The sequence below is a fragment of the Melanerpes formicivorus genome, unplaced genomic scaffold, assembly GCF_026170545.1.
Source record: "Melanerpes formicivorus ecotype bairdi unplaced genomic scaffold, bMelFor1.0.p_v2 SCAF_18, whole genome shotgun sequence".
In the NCBI taxonomy this organism is placed as follows: domain Eukaryota; kingdom Metazoa; phylum Chordata; class Aves; order Piciformes; family Picidae; genus Melanerpes; species Melanerpes formicivorus.
Window position 1 is genome coordinate 6391310 of NW_027142370.1, and position 13138 is coordinate 6404447.

General features: G+C 37.9%; 1 protein-coding gene across 3 annotated transcripts in view; it reads left to right on the forward strand.

Moving 5' to 3' along the window:
- RAB28 (RAB28, member RAS oncogene family) overlaps positions 1–13138 on the forward strand; it is a 56862-nt gene that overhangs the window by 12769 nt on the left and 30955 nt on the right. For all 3 annotated transcript variants that reach the window (XM_068149466.1, XM_068149465.1, XM_068149464.1), the window contains exon 4: positions 2791–2920. In XM_068149466.1, coding sequence (XP_068005567.1) covers positions 2791–2920 — 130 coding nt within the window. The remainder of the gene's footprint in view (positions 1–2790; positions 2921–13138) is intronic.

Below are 13138 nucleotides of genomic sequence, written 5' to 3' on the forward strand. Positions count from 1 at the left end.
GGGTGCTATTTTTTTCCCACTAAGTTCCTTGGCTCCTTGTACCAGCTTTTAAAATAAGAGTGTCAGATATGAGGATGAGAACCTACTTGATGTTTGCACAGTTGCACAAATTGCTATTCTCTTGCTGTCTTGAAGCAGTTGCTTTTTCCCCTACCTGTTTCCCCTCTGATGTTGCTTACCCAGAACAATATAGTTGCTGCATCCCCTCTTGGTAGCTGAATTTCACTGATGGGTCAAAAGAACAAAGAGTTATTTGAACTTTTGGAATAAAAGATGCTAGTAACCAGATTTCTGTCAGTGTTGTTATACCTCAGAATTGAGAGAGACTAAGAGTAATTGCATAGTCAGTCACCACAGCTGAACTGATAGACAGTAACTCATTCAGTCTCAGGTAGTGATAGGACTAGGGGGAATGGAATGAAGCTGGAGGTGGGGAGATTCAGGCTAGATGTGAGGAGGAAGTTCTTCACCATGAGAGTGGTGAAACCCTGGAATGGGTTGTCCAGGGAGGTGGTCGAGGCCCCGTCCCTGGAGGTGTTTAAGCCCAGGCTGGATGAGACTCTGGCCAGCCTGATCTAGTGTGGAGTGTCCCTGCCCATGGCAGGGGGGTTGGAACTAGATGATCCTTGTGGTCCCTTCCAACCCTGAATGATACTATGATACTATGATACAGTCACGTGTGTTTGAGTGACCATATCCTCAGTATGAGCAATGACAACAGTGGTTAAATGTATGTAGGCTGTAAACTATTTTCACTTGTAAAACCCAGCATTTCTGCAGATGTAGAAGATACCATAATGAAGTTACTCTTTGCTAAAATTAATATTCTGTGACTAGAAAAAAGTTAGGATATATTTCATGAATATTAATGAAAGCTTGAAACTTAATTCAGTTCCTTCATACTAAAGTCAGTCATAAGAAGAGGGCAGCTGAGGATAAATCTGAAGAAGAAAACATATGGCTTTAATTAGTGCTTTCTGTAGCTTGCTTTTTATTGTGCAAAGCTTGACACCTTTTTAGTGTACATTGTCTAGTGTGATTATATTGCCTGGTTATAACACATCTATAACAGCAGTTCTGCTGTGTAATAGCACTGTTGCCCTTCATGTGGTAAACATTTCAAAACTGCTTCCATCTCCTACCTGTAATTGCTACCCTTACCCCCTGTATCCAGCTTAAAGTATCTTTAAAAGCTGGCATCTTTCCTAACTTACCTTGTTAATAGAATAAGGGTACTGCAGACTCTACCTTCTCCAGAGACCAGCAAATCATTTCTGCAGCATTCTCAGTTTCCAGTGACCTATTTTTGAAAATACTCTGTAATTCCAAAACAAAAGGCACTCACATATGCATGAATATAGGCAAAATGTCTCTCTTGCTCGAGTGCAGTTATGCAAGCAGGGACTATTTGCCACGTTGCTGGAGACTAGAGAATTAACGTGCTGTTCTTGGCATGTTGTCTGCCATGTGTTTCAAACCCTTTTCATGGCAGGGAAATGCTTTACTTTTGTGTAAAAAGGGTAATGTTAGTTTTCTACTTTCATTCCTTGTGTGTAACAGGGAAACAACAGCTTTTAGATTATCTGCAGGTTCTGTACTCTGTATACTGTGAGTTTGTGGAAAATATGAAGGATTTTTATGAAAGCATTGAGGGGATTTCTATGTTAAGGTGAAATAAATTTTAGCTATGGAGTTATGATGAGTCCTTCATTAATTATCTGTACCATACTAAGTTGCTCATGGAGTACTGTTACGGCAGAAACAGAGCAAGAGGGGTTCTATATGAGGTGGATGCTATGCTGCCTTTCTTTGCATCTGTAAGATGTCAGACCTGCTATCTTTGTTGTGTAAGTATAGCAAACTGTGGCAAGATTCCTAAAGAGTGGTGAAGAAAAGGATGTCCTTTGGAGGTAATGCTTCAGTCATGGAGAAGGGGACTGAAAGGAGGTTTGGTGAGGTAGTTGTGAGCTTTGTTTAATGAATTCTCTCACACCATATCCACTGTTTCCTTTCTTCCACAGGATAGGTAGGCTGCACTTGGCTAGAGGACTTGTGGCAGAGTATCATTTTGATAAAGAATTACTTAGAGCTGGACAGCCTTAAACACTCAGGTTCTATTAACTTTATCTTACATCTAGCTCTGTTGAGGCTTTTCAGTACTGAAGATGGTTTAGATAGTCTGGTCTGCTTTTCTGCAAGCTGCTGGGAGAACTTGGCTGCTGGTGAAAGCAGCATTCCGTGTGCTCTTTGCCATTTACAACTTTCAGCCTTATGTCTGGGTTGGTTTTTTTTAGCTTTTACAATACCTGTTCTGCAGCTTGAGTTTTTTCTTTACCACTGAGCATTTAATAACATCAATATGTTCTTCCTAGAGCAAGGCTTATATTATGAAAGACCAATATATACATGTGCAGGCATTTGGGCAGGTACAAAAGTAGACAGAAGTTAACTGAGATGCAAGTGTGAAGTCCTTTCTGGGTTTTTCATAAACCATATGCAGTTTGGACTATTTCTAATGTAACTAACGGTGCTCTTTACTCAATTGCCATTTTTTTCCCCTGCCCTTGTAGTTCTGTTAGCATCTGAATTTGGAGCACATGGAATGCAGGAGATATACTCCAATAAAATGCTTATTTCAAAACCTCAGAATTCCTTTATTCCTCAAAAGATACAATGCCATTATTTGTTAATCCTCTATTTTATGATGATGATAACCTAGACTGATGCAAATGTTACTATGCTAAAACATTTTTGCAACCTGTAACATTTTAAATGTATCTTTTTATTTAGGGTGTTCTCTTGGTTTATGATATTACCAACAGCCAGAGCTTTGAAAATTTAGAAGACTGGCATAATGTGGTAAAAAAAGTGAATGAAGAATCAGAAACACAGCCACTTGTGGCCTTGGTTGGAAATAAAAGTAAGTTGTTCATACTTAAATATTGATTGAAATACTCTGGATGTTGCTTGCTGTTGAAACAATGGCACCAGGGCATGTAGCTGTAGTGAAAGGAAACTAGAAACTGTCTTGTATGTTCCAATGACCCTGGGGGTGTTTAAGAGCAGGCTGGATGAGGCTCTGGCCAGCCTGATCTAGTGTGGGGTGTCCCTGCCCATGGCAGGGGGGTTGGAACTACATGATCCTTGTGGTCCCTTCCAACCCTGAATGATACTATGATACTATTTGGGTGTACCTCAGGATTCTGGTTCTGGCAGTTTGATTACAGCAACCTGTTGCTGTGGGCCTTACCTAGCCTGCAGCCTGTGTTTTCATTACTTGGAGAGCAGAAGAGAAGTAGAGAGATCTCTCTCACCCATGTTTGATTTGATAGGGCTTCAGGATCTAATCATGGTGTGCAACTAGAATGGAGGACTAGGAAGTGTTCCTATATCTAATAACTGGTTTATTTCATGATACTGTATGCTAGGAGATTGCTAAATTATTGCTATATATTATATCAAATAACTACACTGCACACTAGGCATAATACTTAAGAGTAACTTATGGTTTCTTTTTTGCATGAGGTTATTAATTTCCTATTGTTTGGGGATTTTTTTTTAAACCTGTCTTCTTTTTGCTTATCTAAGTGTGATACAATGGTTTGCTACTGGCCACCAAAATATGCCACTTTAACCACCATGTGGTTAATTTCCTGATTAGCTGGACTCCAAATCCCCCAATTTCCAGCTGTGAAATCTTGTAGAAGCCTCCTTATTAGCATAGCTGAGTTCTTGATATTGGCTCTGTCACCCTTATTCTATTGAAGATGATTAAAGCAACATAAAGGGATGCTACAAACAAAGTGGTGAAAGCAGTTAGATATTTTTTTTTTCCAATCATTGTAAAAATATTTAACAACTTTATTTTCCAAGTAATTTGTGTTCATGTCCATATCCTGAGCAAACCTGAAAAAAAAAAGGAGCTGCTCCAGCAGGTCAGTATTGTTTAACAGCATGTGAAAACAACAGAGAGACTGTGGTGCTGTAACATTTAATGATATTAATTATGAAAGACCACTTATTTGCTTGGAAGAAAACAGAGAAGCTCTTAGAGTTACAATATATAAATAGCACTTCTGAAAGTATAACATAGGCAGTGTTGTGTTCCAGCAGACCAGAGTCAATAGTACAGATTCTGTTGAAATTAAAATGAAAACTATTTTTCACTGATTTATATTTTCCCCCCAATTTGGACTTCCTAGCCGGAGTTTTGCAAATCTTAAGAAATATTTCCAGTCAGATGCACTGCAGTGTAGGATAAATAGAGTTCTTTTGCTGGTAGAAAATCAGACACTGGTTTCCATTTGAAGGAGTTTTGTTTCTGTTACATGCCTAAAGCATATCTACTTTTCTTGTATATATGCCTAGAATTATATAGCATCCAGATATTTCCTTGGGAGCATCTGCAAATAGAACATGGGTTTGTAGATGAGTTGTCCTAAAAGGCTGACACTGACTAGTGGAGGAGCTTTCATGTTATGAAAACAGCATACCTTGTTTTCCTTCAGAAGTTTGATGTAAAGGAAACCATTGCTTTTATGTGATCCCTGAGGATGTTTGTTGTTGCACACTCTTGAGCATAGAGGGGATGCTGTTTCCACAGGTAGTTTTTTTTGCTTTATTTTCATTTCAGCATGATAAAAATTAAGCTGTTAGAAGTGTACTGCCTTTGAGTTCTATAATAGAAGGATATGTAGGAGGGCTTCCACCTCAGTGCTTTAATGGCCTGTTAGAGGTCTATAATAGAAGAATATCTAGGAGGGCTTCCACCTCAGTGCTTTAATGGCCTGTTAGAGGTAACTGTAGTCAGGCTTCTATTGTAGACAAGGTAAGTGTTTATGTTCATATAGAATCGTGGTGTTGACTCTTGCATATTATGAGAGGATAAAGCTTTCAGTACTAACAGGTTCTTCAGGTGGAATCACTATTCAGAGCAGCTCAACTTGTTTACTCAGTAAGTGATAAGAAACCCATACACAGTGCCAAAACAACAACAAATAAATGTTTGGTAAACAACAAAAGGACTTGTAAAATTTAGTGAAGACTTTTTCTTTCTTGTTAACTGTAACCCATAATACCATGATAATCCTAAAATGTACAGGTGGCACTGAATCTTAAATTTAGCTTTCCTTGTAACTTACATTGCTATATTTTAATCTCATTTGATATGAAGGATATTTGAAGTGTGTTTTTCTTTGTTGCTGAGATCCCTTAGTTTGCAGCAGAAATAAGGGAGTGAACCTTATTGTTAGGATTAACAAATGTTATTGAGTTTCAATGCAATAACTTAAAACTTGTATAGATATGTTGCTATCAAATGCTTTGACATGTTGTGCAGCATAAATGAAACTATAGTTACCAGGATTTGTGCAATTAGGATCTTTGCTTAAATTTGGTATTGACAAAGTTCAGTAATCACAATGGATCTCCTGGCTGATAGTGTGAATTAGAGAGGTTTGGGTGTGTGACTGATGTCTGTCTTTCCTTTCAGCCTTGACTACTTTATATATTTCCCTCTGCACTTATCTATAAGCAGTCTCCTCAAGTGTCATGCCCACATTTTCAGTGGATATATTGTAAACAAAAATTAACCCAGGTTGCATGGGAGCTACACTCACTTTGATTTATAGCCACCAAGATGGTCTTAGGGTGGTGGTTATCTTTGGCTTACATAGTGGGTGGGAATTATCAGGTACCAGTGTGTAGTGGAAGGAGGAATGATTTCTATTCTTAGAGATATTAACCAGATCCACTCCTCAATAAAGACTAATAACTCAGATTTTTAAACAGTGGTCATGACAGATAAGGGCACAGAGGAGAATGCATCAACCCTAATTAAGAATGTTGACCATTTGTTCTTCTTAGCCATGATTAATTGATCTTGGAGTGCTATCTCTGAACAGGAAGTGGTATGCTGTTACATTGTGATGTTTAAAGGTTACGTTTTAGTGTACCCTTTAACTTGGATTTACATACAACCTAAGTTGTTTTTACCTGTCTTATCTGAGCACAGAAAGAAACATTTTCCAGCCCAGATATGAATGAACGTTTGGTGTACTGTGTACTAATGTGAATCTGGCTGCTAACAGGACATATCCAGTCTGGTTTTGGACTGTTACTGCTTTGTATGCTTAGTCTCCCCTGATGTACTGTGAGAGTTTCTTCATTAATGCTCATTTTGAGATTCTGGCTTATTAAAATTCCGAACTATGCATTCATTCTCTTATCCCTCCCAACCTTTTCCATCCATTTTCTGTTCTTGTTTCCTGTGGGCTTGCACTTGTTAGGCCCTTCACCTGCAATCAAGTGTTGAGCAGCAGATGCAAAGACCCCTGTTGTTCTGAATCTTGCCTGATTATACTAAAGTTCCTGTATGCCTCGCACATGCTCCTGGGATTGGAGGGTAAACTGCTTACATGTAGAGACTCCCTTAAAACGAAATCCTTGTCCTGTGCTACGGTCAATTTACCAACTCATTTGAATAAATGTAGAATGCTACACTGTTTTAAAATATGTATAGGGTGCTTGTCTCCACAAACTCCTAAGATTAATAAAAACTGCAGTCTTATGGATTTGTTTGTTTCCATGGTCCAGTAATTAAATAAAAAAATAAGAAACATTAATGAAAGGGAAAAATCACAGGTGAAATGATCATTTATTCACCATAATAATCTATTTCTAACCCAGTGTGTAAATGTGCTCTGTATTAGTTTAGGGATGGGAGCACCCTAGGAACATACATGGTTTTGAGTGTCTGAGAAGGCATCTATCTTGTGACATTTTCATCCTAAGTCATGCTTGCCTTGATATTAATGATGCTGGCTACCATCACTGCTGAAGTGATCTATTTAATTATGCCTGTTAAATTGCCTAGTGGGCAAGTCTACTGCACCATGGTGTATGCCCCACAGAGATACATAAATAAGTGTCATTCTTTAGAAAGCATCTGAGCTCACAGAAAATAACATAGAGAAAAGAAGGAACATTTCTTGCTGTAGTGTGGTATTTACTCAGACATATTCCACTGGCCGGGAAAACACCTGGCAGGACAGCTCACGGGATCTGGGTGTAGTGCTCTGTTCTTGCCCAAATCTTCATGTAATCTACTGTGATAATATCTGTTGCATCAGGTTGCAAATCAGCCCATGTTATATCTAGAGCCTTCTTTCAGAACCCTTGATAAAATGATCTCTTGGATGAGAAGTCACAGCGTACACAGCAGCTGGTTAAAGGCAGGTTTTTAGGCTTCTGGACTTTCTTGCGGTGCTGCAGCTATTCCAGGAGCATGTATATAGGATAGGTTTTGATGGTGGCTCTCAAAAGCCAAGTGGCCTGTGCCACAGTAATAACCAAAAAAAATGGAAAGGGGAAATCTCTGTTGTGCTGCTCAAAAGATAATAATAATTATCATAATTTTCTGCCCTAAGACCAGTTTCTGATGTTCAGCACAGATGTGATTAGTTAGTACTGTGCTTGCTTTTTGATTTATATTCCATTGCAGTACAGGATTCTGTACAGGGATGAACAATAAATACATCTTGCACACAGAGGCTATATTACTGTTATTCCACTTGTCTGGGTTTGAGATTTTTTTTCTGAGCTAGGTTTGAACACCTGAGTCAAACAGGTGTAATTCTATGGAAATCAATGAATTTGGGTTAATTTGAACCAGGACAGGTTAGATCCTGTACCAACTGCTTACTGAAATGAATGTTTTCTCAGTCAGACCATATGGTGCTTTAACAGGAAAGTGAGGATAATCATGGCTTAGACCCACTGATAGACAGTTCTTATGCCTTTTTATTTTAGTGACTATGAATAACCTGGTTTCTTTTTCCTGTACTTAAAGTCTTGAAGCTGCACTTCAGGTTTGTATTTGCACATGTTAAGTTTTGCCTGCTAAGACCGACCAAGAACTAAGATGAAGTTCAAGGAGCTGGGAAAATATTGTTAGTGTAGCTGGAACTCAAACAGCAGCGCGACAGAAGTGCCAGTGAGTAACATATTCTCATTCACTAAGTTATGCTTAAATTCAGAAAAATCTTTCAAGATGTCATTGAAAAATGGAAATAGGAGTAAACTGTTTAAATGCAAAGGTTAGAGCAGTATATTTATCCTGGTTTTGTAATAATACACAAATGAAACGCTGAGAGATCTCTCAGTGTTTCCACGGATTTTGTCTGTAGTTTATTTAGCAGGGTAGACATACATCTAATAAAAAAGATGCTGCATAAACCATAGTCCAGGCTGAATGTGCTTCTGTTTTTGGTTTAGGTAGAAATGTTTTTTCTGGCTGCGTCCTTCATACTTAGGTCTTCTTACAACAAATGGAAAGCCCTTAATTGTACCTAAGGGAATAGTTAATCTACGGTGGACATATGGTGGACAAAAGCTGAGTCTAGTAAATGAAAAAAATTATAAACAGAAAATGTGTGAATGTCTGCACAGTCTGAGAGTCATGGGAGATATTGTGCTGTTGGATTGTAGCTTATGTTAAGTTAATTTGCTATTCTTTTCTATTAGTGTATTAATAGAAGTCAGTGCAGCATAAAATATGTAGTTTTAACCCCCAGTCAGTTTCATGTCTATTTTATTGGACTGAAAAAATTACCTACAGCACAGAATTATTGTTTTTTCTTGCAAGTTGTCCTGCTCCCATCTTTGCCCTATGACAAATGCAATTTGATTTCGTGAGTGGAGTGAAGCTCTCTGAAAGTTTTAAAAGTTCCAACATTTGATTTGGGGCAGTTAATCAGTGTTAACCCTGAGCAGCTCTTGGGCTTTATGGATTCAAGCATTATATGTGGTTGCACTGCTCCAGCAAAAGGTTAAGTATTAATGGAAAATGTTCACAGCTCTTTTACTCAAAGAAAACATGTTACTTGTAAGTTTTCTTTTGATTTTACTTTTACAGTTACATTGAATGTCTTCATTCATTTAGCCATCCATAAAGCAAATATTGTTGCACATGCAGTGGATAATAAGTCTTTTTAGGACTACTTGTGTGGTATGTCACAGATCATTAACTGCAAGTAACCACCTGACTTGAGGGAAGTCTGGAAGCATCATTACAGTGAAATAAGCTTTTATTTCTGTATCACTGCAGCACATTGATGTGTAGGAATGTCTCCATTAGCTGCTGTGGAAATATATTCTCATACGTTATTATTGAAGGAAGTCGATGAGAGAAGATAACCAAATTTCAAGTGTGAATAGGATACTAGTATTAGTATTTCAAAGTGGGGAAAGGCAAGTGCTATTGTATCATTATTCCCTATTTAAATGCTAGATAAGTTGGTAAACTCATCTTTTTCTGATGCTTCAGTCTGAGTCAGACTGATACTAGCAATTGTATGTTGCTTATGTGTACACTGCAACTCCCCTGAAATGCATATAGTAATTGAATATATTTACTTCTCTGCACAGGCAGAAAGCAGGGAAGAGAAGTTTTCCTTTAAGTTTTTTCTATTTATTTCAGTTAAACATAAAAATTTAACATTTTTTTTAATTGTTAGTAACCAGTAATTATTTCAGCTCATTTTGGAGGTTGTAGGATAACCTCTGTTAATAGGGGAATAATTGTAATGGATAACCTCCATTAATATGAGTTTGTAGCGTGGAAAATAAGATTCTGAAACAATGTCTAGAAACTGTTTCAGAAAATGTGAAGTTTTTATATTAGAGTTAGGATAATACTGTGAAATGATCTGTCTGTGTTACTGTGTTTCAAAGTAATTTGCTGTCAGATCCTTTAGGAGCAAAATACAGTGAAGGAGAGAGAAATGAGTGTGCTAATCGGCTTCTCTTAGTGGTATAGTATCAGCTGTGTGGATGCAGGTTTCAGAAGGAGAATGGTGGGGGATGCATTGTATGTACATATTTGCATACTTGTCAGCACATTAATGTGTTTATGGGTAGGTTGCCCTTCTGTGGTGTTAAAAATGATTGTGTGAAGAGCGGTGACAGATCTTTCACAGCAATATTCAGTAGACAATGCTGTAAAGAAATTTTCTAGAAAGCACTGTATAAAGCAGTTGTAAAATGTGGAATACCAATTCAGGCTGTAGAAAGGTTCTGGGTTTTCCTAGACATTGCTTATTGTGTTGTGTACTCAGTTTTTGTCGTGCTATAGGAAGTGAAACACCAATAGTGTTAGAAGGTTAGTCAGGAACAATTACTGGAAAAGTCTGGACTTAATGATGTTTGAATTTGCATCTATGTTTGGTTGTTCTTAATATGAAAGATTTTAATTTCTTGACTTGTCTCAAGCTAAACAGAAGTAAAGGAAACAATGTAATGAAAGCATAAAGAAAGAACATTGTAGAGATCTCTATTGCCAGTTACTGCATCCCCTAATTACCAATTAACAATTTTTTGGGGATGACTTTTTAAAGTAAGATGACTTCCTTTTACACTGGAAGCTCTGCAGCTTGGCTTTGAGAGTACTGTATTCAGAAGGTTTTCAGAGAATAGTTACTGGTGTAGTTGCATGCTTAAGTGGTTGATCACTAGGGCAATAATGCTGCTTTCTGAGCACAACCAGTACTTTTTCCAGCTGCTTTATAGTGATATCATGGAGCTTAAAATGTAATCTATATGGGTAAGCCACAAAAGCCACTATATATTAAAGCAGACTCTGACAGTAAATCAAAATTGAACAGCTGGCAACACTACTGAAGTCATAAACTTATTTATTAAAAAAACTAAACAGGAGAATTATATTAAAAAGAGAGGAATATGTTCTACAGACCAGTGGATATAGCTTAAAACCTGGAAAGTGCTGCAGGTTAAGGGCCCAATTTATGAACATCTGTTCTGGCAGTTTCTGTGAGATTCTCATGTTCTTTACAATAAAAGTGTGAAACATGTTTCCCCCCCCACCCCCTACTAATCATGCTTTTCTGCAGTTCATAAAACTTGCCTTGAGCCTTATGCAACTGGGCCTGTCTGCTTTACACACTTGGAAGAGTAATTACTATTAATGAAATAGTAAGTACTATAGCAAAGTCACAATCTCATGGTATAAACATAACCTGACTGGTACCAAGAGGGCTCACTGGCTTCAAAAGCAGCGAAAGAACACTGATGTTTCCTTCATATGTTTAAACTTGGAGCGTGGCAATGAACTAATAATGGAAGCAGGTCACTAGAGAACAAAACAGGCACAAAAATGTCTTGAACATATTTGCTCTAAAATTGAAGCTCACTTAAAAATCATCTGGTTTGCTCTTTAGCAGTCTCCAAAACACGTGTTCACTCCTGTCATCTCTCAATTTTGAAATAAATGATCATAGAATGATTACTTGCAGTGTTTACACTGAGTAGTTCTCTCCATTTTTTTTTCCCCAAGTTGACAGATATGTGAGGCTAAGCTTTCAAATATTCTTGATCTTCTTTGAGATGGAACTGAAAAATCCCAAATTTAAACTGAGCATCCAGTTCCACCATCAGCAGCACTGTTCTGGCTTTGACTTCAGTGTGACTGAGATTTGATTTGGAGATTTGAGCCACAAGCCCTGTTTTATTATCAGGCTTGATCTGCACAGCATAGGACATGGTATTTTGCTCTTGAGCTCTTTGCTTTGTGTCTAGAACCAGACTGAACTGGAACAGATCACTGTGAAAGGCCTTCACTTTTTCCTCAGGTGCAGTGCAGACTCTACTAACATCACAAGCCCTACTGCCCTTAGGAGAAAAAGTCAGTCAACACAGTCAGAGCTAGGAAACCAATGTGCAGAGAGAACACTGATAAGGCAGTAACCCCCCTTGCCTTGTCCTGGGCAGATGGTATTGCATTATTGATGAAAATGGTTATGCTTTCTTTCCATTTGATTAGTTTCACAATGTTATGCTTTTGTTTGTTAGGTCATAGAACCACATGCTTCTATAGTTATTTCACCTGAGGAGAACACTTCCAGCTAAGAATCCTCAAGCCAGGAAAATTTACATGCTCCTTTGAGGAGCTAGCACCTCATACATTTAGGGTCATACTGACTGACAGTAGGCAAATGCAAGAGGATTTCTGTTGTGCTTTGGTCAAAGAAATATGGGGAAAAGGTATTTTTCTGTTTTCATGACATCCATTTTTGAGTATTTTATAGTATGGATGGATCTCTGTGGTCTTATTTATTGTGTGTATCCACTTTTGAGGTAGTTTGGGTGATTCTTTTTGCCCCAAACGTTACACTTGTGACCTGAGTGCCATTTGTCAAACTGCCTTGGATTCAGCAAGGAGCTAACCCAACAGAAGTCAAAGCTTTATATCATCAAGGGCAGTATTAAGTTATGTCCTAGAGGAACCCTAGGCAAGGATTGAAGTTGTGGAGTTTCTTATTGGACCTGACTAGAATATTCTGGATTTCTGGTTCTGACTAGCTCGGGTGTTTGTATTTGTTATGGATGCTTTATTCCTCATGCTTGAGTCTCGTGTGTTAGTGGACAAGGGAGGCAAACAAATGAGTACAACATTTTTCACCTGCCTCCCCCTTTTTGGCTCTGCTGGCCAGGCTGAATTTTGTCTCTTCTTGAACTTTTTTGTACTATTTTTTTCCCCCTCTTTCCACCTGGTCTCTTGTGCTTGGTGCAAAGGGAATTCCCTTAATGTTGTTGATTTTCTTTCTTTTTAGTAGGTCTTCTGGGAGTGGTGCTTCATCAGCCCTATATGGATGAGGTTTTTGTTCTTTTTAATAGAAAACGGTTATATTTTGAGAAGTGTGGGTTGCTTTGCTTACTTGTTTAGTGTATTGGACATCTTGTAAGAATGCTAGCAGCTTCTCTGACTGAATAAGCTTGATGGATGAACTACTAAGGTCTTTTGGATTAAATAAGTAGCTGTACTAGTCCACTGCAAAAGATTTCTTTTGGAGCTGTTACAGTCTACAGGCTCTATAATCCACGTGGATTAACATGGCATTTCCTTCTTAATCCTATGTATTTTCTGCCTTAAAAAGACTTTTTATGTTTTTCCTAAGGGTTTTAGTAGAAAATACCCTTTAAATATGTAGTGATATCTTGAATGATTATATTGTGCTTTTGTACTTAAGGTGTACGAGGAGAAGTAAAACATGGCATTTCTCTTCTCTTGCCTTTCTGTAGGTTTTTGGTTTGTTTGAACTTAGTATCTAGTGCTGTGTATTAA